Below are 15,835 nucleotides of genomic sequence, written 5' to 3'. Positions count from 1 at the left end.
GGACTGATTGGAGATGTTGAGAATTAAAAAACTATAATTGTTGAAATAAAGATTTCTAAGGATGGGTTGAAGAACAGACCAGATAGAGCAGAAGATCATTTTAGGGGGTTGAAATATTGGGTCAGTAAACCCTCCCCAAAGGTGACAGGAAAGGCTAAAGAGGTCTTATGGAAAGCTGAGTTTACACTCAGAGCTTGAAGTTTACACTCAGAAACTGATGAGGTAAGCAGTACTTGCTGAAATTAAGTATGTACATACCCTAGGATTCAGTAATTCTCCTGGACACACACACACACACACACACAGAGGAGGAACCCTCGAACAACAGGAAGACGTGCATTAAGGGTTGCTGGAGTGGAGAGGGGTGGGAGGGATGGGGTGGCTGGGTGATGGACATTGGGGATGGTATGTGCTATGGTGAGCACCATGAACTGTGTAAGACTTGAATCACAGACCTGTACCCCTGAAACAAATAATACATTGTATGTTAAAAAAAAAAGAATGAAGGAAAAGTTAAGAACTAAAGTTAGTAACTTCATAAGAAGAGAGTAACTCGGGGGAAGGAACTATTTGGAGAAATAATGACTCAGAATATTCTAGAATAAATATTAGACTTTGGAATGAAGAGGCTCCTAAAATACTAAACAGAGTAGACAAGAAAAAACCCCACACCTATACCTATGCTGTGATTCTTAACCCGAGGCTCCAAGTTTCAGGTGTTCATCTACGGGAGTCTGGAGGCTGGAGAACGGGATGGGAAACACCTTCCGAGTTCAAAATTTTCACTAGTCTCTAAGTGAAATTTAGCATTTTCTTCAATCAGGACCGTAGGGAAAATCGCAGCAGGATTAGCAGTATCTGTGTCACTGCTGCTGAGAGAAAATCACAGATGTATTCCTCTTATAGTTACAGATACTTTGAAGCATCGTTTATGGTCATGATGAACTTGAACTCAAGGTAATTATTAGACCTGACGCTAGCCTGTCATAGCACTTGTATTACTATTTATAGCACTTGTATTACTATTTATAGCACTTGTATTATTTATAGCACTTGTATTACTATTTATAGCACTTGTATTACTATTGTATCATTAATTTGCTGTTTTAAATGTTTGATAACTTTATTTCAATATATTTGGTTTCTTTTGTAACTTGGCATATTTTATGTTATTCATATAAAACATCATTCCGAGAAGAGGGACACAGGCTTTAGCAGACCAGCCCCCAAAAGGCTAGGGGTGCTGCATTACAGTTAAGAAACACTAAGGAGAAGAAGGAGAAATTCAGTAATAAGGATGTAACTCGTGTCTAACTTCTCAATAGCAACGCTGCCAGTAAACGACAGTCTCTTGAGAGCGTTGACTTAAATATGGCGACCAGTGAAGGTATTTGTAAACATGTGAGTCTTGGAAGGATTCACCTATGCAGTCTTTCTTAGACAAAATTGCCCTCGAGTAAAAGGGGAAATGAATCCAACAGGTAATAAGATATGGGAAATAAGAGTAGGTAAAGAGAAAAACTTAGTAAATACAATTAAAATAAGTACGCAATTAAAACTATAAATGCTATCACCACAGCAGGCCGTCAGGTGGGGAAGGAGGTCAGAGTGTTCTTGTTTTTTTGTTCATTCAGAACGGAGATACTGATTTGTTTTTGTGGATGACAGATAAAAAAAAGCGTAAGTATGAGTCTTATAAGTTAGGAATAGCCACCAGAGGAATGAAAATATAAATGTGTAACTTTCAAATCAGTAGAGTAATGGTTCAGTTCAATCAATGTAAAGTAGATGGGGGTGAGTGGGCAGGCAAACAAGTAAACAAAACACAGTAAATCGAAAACGTAGGTAAGATGGCAGAAATCGTCCCTGAAATAACCCTCGTTACAATAAATGAAGAAAAAGACAGAGATTCTCAAATTAGATTTTTACGGGATTCAGCATTAGGATATCTGAGATACTTTTAAATAAAAGGGTACAAACATCTGTACAAAGCACCAGAAAAATATTAATTACAACAGGGACACTGCAGTAGTTTGAAAAACAGAGATAAAGCTGTGGGATGGAAAACATCATAAGGAATAAAGATACAATACATCGAAAAGGTCATGGACACATTTAACTAGCCAAATGGCCTCAAATTATACAGAGCTACCTATGATAGGTTATTGACAGAAATAGAGAATTCAACCAATTAAGCTTGAAGTTTACACTCAGAAACTGATGAGGTAAGCAGTACTTGCTGAAATTAAGTATGTACATACCCTAGGATTCAGTAATTCTCCTGGACACACACACACACACACACACACAGAGGAGGAACCCTCGAACAACAGGGAGGCGTGCATAAACATTCACGGAATGGTGTGGTAGCAGAGTTTGGGGAATTCAGGTATTCATCTTTAGGGGACAGAATAAATAAAGTGTCGGCATACACATAATGGAACACTATACACACAGAATTCACAGAGCTATACAAATACATCTTAAAAACATAGGCTGAGCGAAAGAGTAAGAAACAGATGAGATTTGTAGTACAATATCATTTGTATAAATTATGACATGCGAAAGGCAATACTACGAAGTTTCCAGAACGTACATATATTTTGAACAGATATACAGAGAGTGGGGCTGGGAGGCCATACATAAAATACACTCCAGTGGGTGCCAGCGATGGGGAGAGAATGGAGTTGAGAATTGGGAAGAAAGATGAAACCTAAGAAAGTGAAATTAAAATGAACGAGGAACACCACCAGGATGTGACAACGGGACCAGGAGGTGAAGAGTGGGGCCCGAGCGATCCCGCCCAGCAGGATCTAGTATGAGTCTTATAAGTTAGGAATAAGCGGGGCTGATGGAGGAAGGGAGGGGAGAATGAAGTATCAAAGGGGCAACTGTGCTGGCTCAGGCTAGTGAACTGGGGTGTTGTCTCACGTCCTCAGGGAATCATGGGGGGGGGTGGGCAGTGGGGCTGCGAGCACCCATCCCTTCCCCAATATTTGTGTCATGATACTAATCTCTTTTATTACAGTCTTTTTCTGTGTGACAGTTGCCATTTATTCTCATGAACTTTAGTTCAGTCCTTAATGAAAGAATCAAAAATGTATATGTGAAATGGCAAATCTGTTGAAAAAAATCTTCCACGCCGATGGTAAACCAGGGGCCTTTACATTAAAACAGCTTCACTGGATCAGACCGCGCCAGGGGTCATGAGAAAACTGGGATGAAGACCACAGAGTCCCTGAAGAGGCACATGAACTATTGTACACAGAAGGTGAACAATTGGATTGGCTCTTTTCTTAGGTCCGGAATCTCTCTGAACGCGTCCACACACGTGACCTCTGCCTGAGGAAAGTGGCTCAGCACCTGGAAAACAGGCTGTTAACTGGCTACCTTGTGAAGTTCCAGAAGAGGTTAAGAGTATACTGTCCATCTGCTTACATTGGGAGTGTAAGAAAACAAGGTAAAAATGGTGGCTATCACAACTTACTTAAAATGTTAAAACTCTAACTGTAAAATCGAGAGCCGGGATTGTAAAAGCTAATAAGATTTGCCCACTAAAGGGCCAGGGTAGGAAAATATATGGTGGCTGCTACTGTGTGACTTCACCTGTGGGGGGGCGGGGCAGAGGCTGTTCTACTAAGAGGAGCAGAAACTCAGACGTGGCCTGGAGGTGGGGCTTGGTGGAAGGTGCGGTTGGATTAAGACAAGAGTAAGTGTCGGTGATCCTCATGGTGAGCAGCTGTGAGGGCCCATGGAGCAGCTTCTGTGTTCTATTTGCCCTTTTGCTTCGTAGACAGTTTGTTGATTTCATCCAGTGATATTTATACGAGATCTTACCTAGCAAATCATTTTATTTTTATTATTTTTACCCACGGCTGTGGTTTCCAACCACGCCATGATGCCTTCTCTCTGGCTGGGGGAGAACCAGGGGACTGGTTATGAGGGTCAAGGGAGAACCTCTTTGCATCAGGGTCCTAGCTAGGATCTCAGCTATTGCCAGACAGGCAAGGCCTCCACTTGAAAGAAGGAGAATGAAGGGGCGCCTGGGTGGCTCAGTTGGTTAAGCGACTGCCTTCGGCTCAGGTCATGATCCTGGAGTCCCGGGATCGAGTCCCATATCGGGCTCCTTGCTCAGCAGGGGGTCTGCTTCTCCCTCTGACCCTCCCCCCTCTCATGTGCTCTCTCTCTCTCATTCTCTCTCTCAAATAAATAAATAAAATCTTTAAAAAAAAAAAGAAGGAGAATGAAAACTATATTTAGGGCCTACACTGCTCTGAGATACTATCTTTCATAATATTCTGAGACTCTGTCTCCTCTCTCTCTCTCTTTTTTTTTTTCCTGGCTTCTGTCATCCTTGATTTCAGTCTGTGGTACCTAGTGAAAAAGGTACTTCCAAAGATGGCAACATGACTATTAACTCAGAGAAGTAACAAACACTATACCATTCACTTACTCAGCAAATATCCACTGGGCACCCACTGCAGCATTATTCTAGGTCTCTGTTATCATGTAGCCTATCTTCTAGGGCAAGGACACACAAAGAAATGAAAATATCACAAATTCTGAGGAGAATGTAAAATGGGAAGTGACTGGTGACGTCGGGTTGAGTGGTCAGAGAAGGCCTCCCTGAGAAGGTAGCTGAAGCTGAGGCATGAAGGACAAGAAGGAGCTGGCCTCTTCCGTGTCTGCGGAGGTATTTCAGGCAGAAGGAACAGCCAGTGCAAATGCTCTAGAGCAGGAATAAGCTTGGTGTGTCCATGGCACATACCAAAACTGTGCAGAACAGCTAGGAGACTTGCTGCAATGGTCCAAGCAAGAAACAACTGTGGCTTTGACTTGGGTAGGACTCGTGGTAATGGAGAGCAGTGGACCCATCTCAGGGACAGTCTAGAGGTAGAGTCACAAGACTTACTACTGATGGGCAGTGATGAGGGAAAGAGAAGAATCAAGGGTAATTCCAAATTTTGGGCTCAAGCAAAAATGGGTAGGTGGTGATGTCATTTACTGAGATGGGAAGTTTGCGGGAAGAACAGATTTGGGGTAGGCATTAAGAGCCTGCCATGTTTTCTCTGAGATGCCCATTAGACATCCAAGCTGAGATGCTAAGTAGACAGTTGGATCAATGGATGCAGAATTCCTGAGAGAAGTGAAGCCTGGAGATTTCGATTTAAGAGCCATTGGTCCAGAGATAGTATTGGATGCCACTGGACTGGATAAGATCACCTGGGGAAATGGATGGGTGGAGAAGAGAAGAAGGTTCTATGACGCTTCAACATCTAGGCCATGGAGAGGAAGAGAACTCACAGGAGAGACTAAGTCATGGCAAGCAAAAGGCGGGAGGAAAAGCGGGTGAGCACTGCCATGGAACCCAAGAGAAGAAAGTATCTCATGAAGGACAGTGGGTGGGATGCTGCCAGTGAAATCTTGCCCTGTAGGGTTAATGAAGTTGAAAGTAGCAAGAAGTTTCAAGCTTGTTTTTCAGAGAACTGTTTCCTCCTCATCAGTTGCCGCATCTTTCAGTCCCCACTAACAAACCTACTAGCTGTCTCTGGAGAAACCCTGGACTCACGGTCAGGCAATATGGTTCCAGCCTGCGAATAAGCAAAGCCCTACTTTCCTTACCTGAGATAATGAGCCCAAGACCCTGTCCCATTTATACTGGCTCTTGGAGCATGCTCATAGCTCCTTCTCTTTGTCCTAAGATTACCTCTTGATGTCGTTAGAGTTGGCAATTAGTTAGGTTCTAACAGGATACCTGGAGGCCAGCTATGGGGAAAGTCAGAAGGCTGTCCTGGCAGCACCTCCACAAGAAGCCAGATCAAACCAGGCAGGTCAAAGATGGCGGGTGCCATGACCGGAAACCCCTGACCAAATCAGGAAGAAAAGGCACAAAACTGTTGCCAAGAAATCCCCACCCCAAATAATGAATATTCCACTCCCTAGTTAACAGCTGTCAATAAAAGACAGAAACCCAAGGCGCCCAGCTCTCTCCTTGGAGCTCTCCTGCTCTCACATCTTGGGAGCATACTTTCACTTTACTAAACTTTCCCACTTGTGTTGCTGGTCTGCTGTGTTGGGTGTCTGTCCTTGTATTCTTTCTCATGACAAGACCAAGAGCCTTTGGTGACACCTTTGGGATGGTCTGGGGCAAGGCCTCAGGGCTCGGGGTCTTCCCAGTTCACCAGGCAAGAGTCAGGGGCTGAATTTTGCCTCATTCTTTCTTTCTTTCTTTCTTTAAGATTTTATTTATTTATTTGTCAGAGAGAGAGAGCAGGAGAGCACAAGCAGGGGGAGAGCAGACAGAGGGAGCAGGCTCCCCGCTGAGCAAGGAGCCCGATGTGGGACTTGATCTCAGGACCCTGGGATCACGACCCCAGCCGAAGGCAGACACCCAACCGACTGAGCCTCCCAGGCATCCCTGCCTCATTCTGATGTTAAGTCTCCACCCCATGCTGAACACGGGATGTATGTTACATGTATGTCACTCAGTGTACATGCCCCATCTTTCCTCATGAATAGTCCTAAATTGCCCTGCCCTTTCCATCAATGTGTGTGTAATCTCAACCCCTCCAATTATAAAAACAGTTCCCTCCCCCTCTGGGGAGGTGGATTTGAAGCTTGTCTCCTCATGTCTCCTCATTTGGCCTCCTCTTGAAGAAACTCTTCCTTGCTGCCAACTTGATGTCTCCGTGGTTGGCTTTGCTTTGCATCAGGCAGTGGGACTTGGGTTCAGTTACACTGGGAGATCATGGACAGAAGACCAGAATTCTGGACGTTCTCTAGATATCCGTTGGTTCTAGAGAGATCTGTATTGACTTTGACAACCCTTACAAAGTGTTTACCAAAGTAAGTAAAAAAGAAAAAACAGCTTATTTTTGTATCACGAAGACTCTCAAGTAAGGTGGCTCATTCCCCGCCAAGACTGCTTCTGCTTCTCTTCTTAATCCTAAAGCTTTGTGTCTGTGTCTGTTTGTGGTCCTCCACCTGCCTTGGTCTTTTGCATTTTGACTTTGTAATGCACAGAATACTTGCCAGGGCCAACTCAGGCTAGGCCTGACCCCCTCGTCTCCTACTCTAGACTCCATAACTGAGAGCAGTGTTTCCTCATGGGGGCCCTGCTGCCCTCTGGGGCGCACGCACAAGTCTTTGTCCGGATGGATTCCCCTGTGCATCTCGGGAATTCTGCCTGCAGCCTGTCGCTGGAGGTAGCAACTCCAAAGCCGCCACGCTTTTCCAGATACCTGGTGGGCCCCATCATCACCCCAGATGAGAATCGCTGGTATAGACTGACCACGATGGCCGCAGCGTTCCCCTCAGCTTGACTCAACACTCCACTGGTTTCTTCCTGACCCTGGACCCCTGACTTCCTTCTTCTTAAAACATTTACTTAAGAAAACCGGTAATTGTAAATTCTTTGCCTTCCCCTTTGAGATGTAAATCTTTTCACAAGAGTCTTTTTCCAGTTTTACAACCCAGGATTGTCTTTCTGGGGACCCAGGAGTCACCTCCCTTTGAAATGTAAACTTCAAGGGAGCTACTACGTCCAGTATCTCTCAGTTTCTGAGGGGAGCGTGGGCCCCTCACTCCGAGTTGTAAAGCTACCTCCTGCCCTGAAGATAGGAGAAAGTGTACTTTTCCTCTGGGTAAAGTTGTTAGCAAACACAGATGGCCTATGATCTCTCCTACCCTCGCTCTGAAAAACGCGCCTTGTGTATTTTACCACAATTAAAAAACAACACACGAAAAACACCCCCTTCCACTTTTTCGGGGGAGTTGGGCTCTGACTGAGCTGCGGCCGGCCGGTCTCCCCTCTGCAGTAACCTCGAGTGACATCTTCCTGCCTGTTTAACGTAGGTGTCATTTTTGCTTTGACAAGATGGACTGTTCGGAGCTGGGTCTCTGGAATCAGACTGCGAGGGACCAAACCCCGGCTCTGTCTCTTACCAGCTGCACGACTTTGGGCTGTGAACTAATCTTTAGCTTTAGTTTCTTCACTGTGACAATAAAGCAGAAACTAGTAATACTATTTACTTTAGAAGAGGTGAACAAAGCATGTGGCACACTTGACCTTGAAGTGTGGCCCAGGATATGTCAGTCAGCACTCATGTTGTTGCTACTGAGGCAGGTTTGCAGGAAACAGGAACAAGCAACATATTTTCTGTGTTTTCATTCCTGCTCTTTGGACTGTACATTTTTTACTCTAAACTTTTTGGATACTAGAAAGAACCATTCTATTCACATACAGATTTGGGTGCACTTTCTGCCTGGAATTCCATTTTTCTCCCTGGCAAACCACAAATGCTGATTTTCTCTTTGCTCTCCCAATGATACTGCGTTTCAGATGGCACTGGAATACTGGAATGATCCACTCATGATTCTGGAATACAGAGGGGGTGAGGACCAGCTGACCGAACAAGCTATATCATGGAGTTTGGGGAAGTTGGGCTGTTTTATGGGGTCGCTAGCGAAGCGGAGCTCAGACAATGAGCATAGCGCTCTGGCCTCATTCACTTCTAAATCCATTTAAGAAACCTCACCTCATCCATGAACTCAAGTGGCAGCTCAGGAGGAGGAGTTTCCTGACAGACAAAGTGCTAGAGGAAGCAGAGCCTGCAGGCTCTGCTGCCCCTGTTTGCTGAGTCCTGAGGGTGGCGCTCCTGCTTTGGTCTCCGGCCAGGCAGACATCCTGCAGAGCACAGAAGATCCTGAAGGAACGAGCAAGAATTTTCAGCTCCTTTGGGGCTACATCTTGCACAGAAGCGATGGCCTCCTTTAAGCTCCAGAGGGATTTCAAAAGAGGTCAGGGTCGAGTGAGTTGAGCCTGGGCATTTGTCATTAGTCAGGGTTCTCAAAGAGCCACTTAGGAGACTGAATCTTCCCGAACCTTCCGAAGCAGCCTCCTGCTCTCCCAAACTCTGACCTCCTCCCGTCAAGCACAGTTTCATGCTCTGACCCGTGCCGGGCTTGCTGCAAACGCACTCCTCCACCAGCCACCTGCCTTGAATAGCCCGTCTGGCTCTCTGCGATGGCTTACCCCGCCAGCTCCCTGACCATGCCCTGGGCTGGCTGCCAGTTGCAGGCTGATGGCCCGGCAGCTGCCCCGCCCCCTCCTAGCCCTGACACTGCGGCTGCAGCTGCCAGGGCCCCCAGCTCCCCGGATGTCTCTGTGCCAAAGAGGACTCTGGCTCGGTCCAGCCTGGCATTACTCACGCCTACATAATGACCCTGAGCATGTTTGCTCTTCTCCGCCTCCTAAGAAAAAGAGGGCCTTTTGGCTGCCATGGGGGATGGAGGTCTGAGCACCTGGGCTGGTCAAAGCTACAGATCACCATGTGGTTTAAGTGTCTCTGCTGGGCCATCCCAGAAGCTCATCATGTGCTAGTTGCTCATGTTGGATCAAAAGCATGAGAAGATTTCCTGCGTTTTGCAGACAAATATTAGCAACTGCTTCTTTCTTCCCACGTCACTTTTCATGTTTGTTACTTTTTGACTAAAGCAGAATCATAGTCGTAATAAAAATTCTCACAGTAATGAGAATTACTGCCTAAACACCTGTGTGTTAATCCTCTTTCGAAGACAGCTTTTAATTATATTCTAGATGAAGAGCGAGGGGGACTGTTCTTCTCGCTGTTTCTTCAGTTACTTTGAGAAAGGAGGCACGAGTCTGGCCTTCCCTCAGAGCCCACTGTGTGTGCAAAGCCCAGAAGGACTTCCAGTCTGTTTCCGCCCCTCCTTTCTAGAACGGAGAAGGAGCTCTTGGGCAACTCTGCCATATGTCTCGGCTGGGATGCTGACACCTGTGTTTTCACAAGGCTGCTTGCTGGCTCCTGGGCCGACTGAGAACATGCCGGGGCCCCTGCTTGCTTCTCCTGCCCTGGGGCCCCTGTGGCAGGCCAGCAGGTGGGGAGCTGCATCCTGATTTTGGATGTCGAGGGGCATTTATGCAGAGGAACTTTCCTTCAGGGTGTGTGGGTTAAAGGGTCAGTGCTTTAGGGCTGGAAGTAGGTTCTGTAGGGGGCGGTGAGGGTTACCTGGAGGACGAAAGCTAAGGGAGTAAAGGTAAGAGCAAAGATAAAGAAGTAACTCCTACTTCATGAGTCTGACTCCATGCCAGGCATTCTCCAGAGCGCTTCTCCTGGACGGATTCAATCCACCCTGAGACGTGGGGACTGCCTCCCTATTTAACACGGCAATATTGAGTAATAACCTGCCGGTGGTCCCTCAGCGGGTTAGTGGCAGAGATGGGATTCAAAGCCCACGTTAACCACACGACACTGTGGGAAGGATGACCGCTTGGCAGCTGAGGCCGCTTTAACCCATCTCTAAACATGTGACCACAAATGGCTGAAGGTGGAGGAAATTCTGGAGACCAACAAACTCAACTCCCTTATTAGACAGATGAAACAGGAGACTCAAGAGGGAAAAGGAGGGGACACTTGGTCAGGGTAGAGCTTCTTATGAGAGCGGGAGTCAGAACAGTCTTGGGATAGCTGGCTCCAGGATTTCACGGCTGCTGAACTGATTTTCTTTCCGGAAATAAGGCCCCCTCCCCACCACCCCTGGAGAGGACGTTTGTCGCAGAACAATATGTTTTCACACTGGTGCACAATAGCTCATGTCTGGGAGATGCGCATCACCCCACCTTTGAGCCGACAGGAAATTAGAAAGGGGGACGTGGACCTCCTCGTGTTCATCAAGTGAAAAGTGGCTGCTGACTCATCATGGCAGCCCCCTGTTCCGAAGCTTCCTTCCCAGGTCACCAGTGGTTTCATAATTGCTAAATTCAAAGAACGTTTTTTCTAGCCTGATTTTACACACGGCACTTGATATTAGTTGGCAATAACAAACACAGAGAATTTCATGGAACTCTCTCCTCCTGCGACACCCTCTCCTAAATTTTTCCATGCTTATTCTCTCCAATCCCCTTCAGTCTTCTTCCTGAGATGCTCTTTTTCTGCCCGTCTCTCCAATTTAATTGTTCTGTCGAATTCTGACCTCAGTCCTCTACTGTTCTCTTCCTCTAAGCTGTTCTTGTTTAAACAAATCAGAATTCTTTCAAAGATCATAATAAATGCTCCCTCTATCTCTTTCCATTTACAACTTTATTTGGTCTCCAAAATTTCTGGAGACAGCTATAGTCTGTGGAAAGAAAGGGACAGAAAGAAAGCTGGACCTCTATACCTAGGGACAAGCTTAGAAAAATTAGAAACTCAGGTCAGTTAGGGTCACCTGTTATGAGGAAAGCCAGGTAGAATTTAACCAGCATGCTTGAGATGGACAGGGTTGAGGAAAACAAAACTTGTCCTAAGTAATCTGGACAAGATGGATCGATAAAGCGAAATTTGCTCACAATATTCAGCAGGAATCAGCGGACCTGATAATTAATAAAAAATAATTTTAAAAGTAATGTGTAATTTTGAGAACTAAAACGTGAGAGCAGGATTTGGAAGGGGCTGGGTTCTAGTTGGGGTCGAGGAGTATTTTATTTCAAAACCGTTGACTCTTTCACGGCCCCTGATGACATGGCTTGTTAACAAGTCAGTCTTACTTCCAAAGCTAACTAAGTTAACACGTTGTAGTCTGCCCACATTGCACCGAAGGAGCTGACATCCAATTTTACTGTTCTTTTTGTGACTTTCTAATGTTCTTAAAGCATTCTGACACAATTATGAAAGACACCGTGGGGCTTTGGCCCTTGTTAAAATTAGCTGACCCTTAGTGAGGCTCTAGCTTGGGGTGACAGGTGGTAGGACTATGAGCAGCAACCAGGTCACATCTGGTTTTGCTTGGTCTGGGATGGCCACAGTTGACTGACTTGATCAATTAACCCCCAGAAACTCAGAGAGGGGGTCTAAGGTGGCACATAGCCAGAAAGTCCTTCAGACTTGCTCTCTTGTCATTCAACAGAGGAAAAATGGCTAATTCCCTAAAACATCAGTGTTCTGGAAAACAAAATTTAATACTTCATCATGGAAACAGGTATTGATTTGAAATAACATTAGCTTCAGCTGGACTATATCAAAAGCAAAGACCAAACTGAGGCTAGATTGACTTCTTGCAAAGGATGCTTAACTTCTCTGTTTAAATTTCTCAGTGTTGATCTCTTTCTCCTGTAAAGATAGTATGTGGGGAGGAGTTCACATCCTTCTCTGCCAAGAACCTTGAGGATGAGCAGAGAAAGGAATAACAGATTTCTCCTTATCATTTCAAGCAAACCTGAACTTAGGGAATTCATTTCTTTCTCTTTCTTTCTGCACAGATCAGAGACCTCAGCGATAACCCAGCCTCCCCTCTGATTTTGTAGCTGAGGACCTCGAGCTCCGGAAAGCAGAGAGCAGAGCCAGATTTAGATTTCCTAAGTCATCTTCCTTGTTCCATTCTGTTTTGATGGAGACTACACGAAGCCTAGACTCTTACTTTTGGAAGGACCTCTATCAAAACATTCCAGAGACTTTTATTTTTTCCATTGTCAAGGTTATTTAAACCAACGGGGGTGGGGGGCAGACAGGGCACCTGGGTGGCTTAGTCGTAAGCATCGCCTCTTGGTTTTGGCTCAGGTCATGGTCTCAGGGTCTTGGGATTGAGCCCCGTGTCCCCACGTTGGGCTCTGTGCTTAGCGGGGAGTCTGCTGGAGATTCTCTCTCCCTCTGACCCTCCCCCCACTCACGCACACATGGTCTCTCTCTAAATAAATAAAATCTTAAAACAACAACAACAACAACAATAACAACAAAGTCACAAAGGCCTTTCTATTACTCACCAACAAACAACTGGCTGTAGAGCTCCAGGCGGGTGTGACCCTCTGTGGGTGCCTTGCGGATCTGCTGGGGCAGCCGATCCACCTGTAAACTGGCTTGCTTGACATTCCTCTCCGCGGTGACCCGGTGCCACTGGTCATCATTGAGAGGAGAGGGCGACCTCACCACAATCTCCACCGGCCCATTTCCGACATCAAACGAAAAGGACACTTCGGTGGCAGCTGGAGGAACAGAAAGCATGAGAGGCACATGAGTATTTTCCTCCCAGATAACCAAATAGCAGTGATTTCTAGAGGAAAAACAAAGCCGGGAGAGAGAAATAATCTAAGCCTATCATTTGCTACAAAAGTTCATGGCAAAATCACTTGAGGAAGGATAAAACATCAATCCACTTTAACCATATTTCCTCCGACAAGAGGGAAATAGATGTGGATCGGGGACGGAGAATACATTTATTTTCTTACTCAGTCTTTAGAAGCTTATCGAGAGGTTACCATCATTGACTTTCCAGATAAGCAAACCCAGACCTGGAGAAGTTAAGCATGTGCAGAGTGTCTTACGTTTAGTGAGCAGTGGAGCTAGGACGGTAACCCAGGCTTGTCAGGCTTCCGAGCCCCTGATCTGTTGATTACACACGATGTAACTCTTCAGTAGCTCCCAAGGCAGTGACCTGCTCCTGGAGAGCTTTCTGGAACACCTGTGTCCAGCTCCATCTGCAGGGGTTCTGGCTCGGGTGGTCTGGCATAGAGCACTGGTATTTTTAAAAGCTCCTTGGAAAATATTAATATATAGCTAGAATTGGGAGCTACTGCCTCGGGAGAGCTTACAAAACTGTATTTCATTAATGTAGTCCTTGCAGTTCCTGTTGAAAGCTAGGGAGCTGTGAGTGTTGAGGCAATGAAGGTGACCTGCATCTTTTTTGGGCCACTGTGGCTATCCACAAGGTAGCTCAAGATTCCCGCACAGCAACCCCTTTCCTGAACCATTTGCTGTGCAGTTTGGTCATTCCCCATCTGGAAGGCCGGCTGGATCCTTCTCACAACCTACCCTACAGCACTGACCACAAATCATTCTTTTTTCATAGATCTGCTTGAAGTCTGTAATAAATCACCTTTCAATAAGAGAAAAATGGATTAGGGTGGTTTGCTTTGGCAGCTTTGGTTGTTAAGTAGATTTCCTACTTCACATTTTAGGTTTTAATTTCCTCAGTGACCACCTAACACTTTATAAACATGCTTTTTGAATGTGTATTTTTCTTGCGATTGGCAGGAGAGGCAGCTGAGTGGGAAAGCGGCACCCAGGTCCCCAGCTCCTTCGGCTTGCTGAGTTCTTTTCGACATTAAAGACACGGCACGAGAGTGGATTTCCTAACTTTGCTTATAAAGAGATTCAGCCCCTTTATCTATCCACTAAGCCTTCTGCCTAATCTCTAAGCAGTTTAATTAAATATCTGTCATTTTTGGGCGCCTGGGTGGCTCAATTGGTTAAATGACTGCCTTCGGCTCAGGTCATGATCCTGGAATCCCTGGATCGAGTCCCGCATCGGGCTGCCTGCTCGGCAGGGAGTCTGCTTCTCCCTCTGACCCTCCCCCTTCTCATGTGCTCTCTCTCTCATTCTTTCTCTCTCAAATAAATAAATAAAATCTTTAAAAAAAAATCTGTCATTTTTTCCCAGGTTAATGGAAAATTCAGCTTCTTTGGACTGGTACCATTTTGAGATGGTGTCACAAGCAATCAAACTTCTAATTTAAAAACCGCAGTGGGCCAGATTCTCTCAGGACCTAGACCGTTCCCTGCCTCTGGGTCAGGCTCCTCTGAAAGCTGCATTAACTTTATTAAGCTACAGGGATTTTAGACGCAGAGCTCAATTTAATCAATCTAATTGTACCAAGGAATTTTGATCCTTTATGTCGTTAGAAAGAGAACTTTAATTATAACACCTGTGGTGAATCTACATGGACTCCAGTGAAGTATCTCCTCTATATTAGGGGCTCATGCCTCCAGGGGTCACTGTGACTCAGTGGAGGCCAGTGACCTTCATGAAGGTTTCTCTGGAAATATCAGAATGCAGGTCGACGATCGTATGACTCACGGACTGAATGATCTTTCCCTGTATTTCCGGTAGAGTCAGTGGGGAAAAGTGGCCTCCGGTGTTAAGATTGAATCTGTTGTGTTCTTGTAGTGCTATGTTTTAGCAGATGCATTTTTAAATGTAAGTTGTCAGAAGAGCAAGAGCACAAAATTTCCTGCGCTAAGTAGGAAAGATCGTTTCATTTTAAAGGCACCAACAACCATCAGGGCAATAGAATTTAGGGATAAATTGGGTTTAACCCTAAGGTTTGACTTGGAGGGGTAAATGCTGCTCTAATTTCCTCTCCTCCTCTCTTCCTGCTATGATGGATTTTTGTCCAGGTCTTTAAATTGTCACCATTTGGAGAAACTCCGAGTACCAACGGTTAATGAGGAATTGTCCATACTCTTTTCTCTGCTTGTCATACTAGATCCCGTGTTTCTTCCTCTGGACCATGGTCTTCTTAACATCAACACTTCACTGCAGAGAAGGCAAAGACGTCTCCAGGATCCTTCTATAGCTCAGTCCCCTCACCAGTTGGGCGCAGTAAGAGGCACTCAAGGTCAAAGGCCTCTGAAAGCAGATTCCTCCTTAAAGGGCCTCTACTCAGTCTCTAGTGTAGAAATATTCACATTTTTCATACATCCCTTCTCTGGCTTCCTGAGGAAGGGGCTGCAGGCCCCGCGTGAGTGCAAAGAAAAGGGCTCCCTTTTTTTCTTCTGTCATTCAATGTCAGCTCCCCTCACTTTGCTAAGGGATGCCTTTGAGAATCCATCTCCCAGTCAAACGGCAAGTGTGTTTTAAAAGCTTCTAAAGTTCAGTTTGTGGCTGATTGCTCTTGCTCTTCTGGATGAGAGGAGCTGACATTTTAAGAGATAATTACAGAGAGAGTCAGGGAGCGAATAAAAGGGAGACAGCCTCAAAGACACCAGACCAACGACACTGTCCTTACTTAATGTGAGTGTCTCCAGTCGGAGGCTGCAGAGTTGCCCTGTTTCTGCCACTA

General features: G+C 45.6%; 1 protein-coding gene across 1 annotated transcript in view; it reads right to left on the bottom strand.

Moving 5' to 3' along the window:
• CNTNAP2 (contactin associated protein 2) overlaps positions 1-15,835 on the bottom strand; it is a 1,539,511-nt gene that overhangs the window by 199,149 nt on the left and 1,324,527 nt on the right. The window contains exon 19 of the mRNA XM_035021319.1: positions 12,761-12,979. Coding sequence (XP_034877210.1) covers positions 12,761-12,979 — 219 coding nt within the window. The remainder of the gene's footprint in view (positions 1-12,760; positions 12,980-15,835) is intronic.

Source organism: Mirounga leonina, unplaced genomic scaffold, assembly GCF_011800145.1.
Source record: "Mirounga leonina isolate KUSES-001 unplaced genomic scaffold, KU_Mleo_1.0 Mir_174, whole genome shotgun sequence".
Taxonomy (NCBI): domain Eukaryota; kingdom Metazoa; phylum Chordata; class Mammalia; order Carnivora; family Phocidae; genus Mirounga; species Mirounga leonina.
This window is presented reverse-complemented; position numbering and strand designations above follow the sequence as displayed.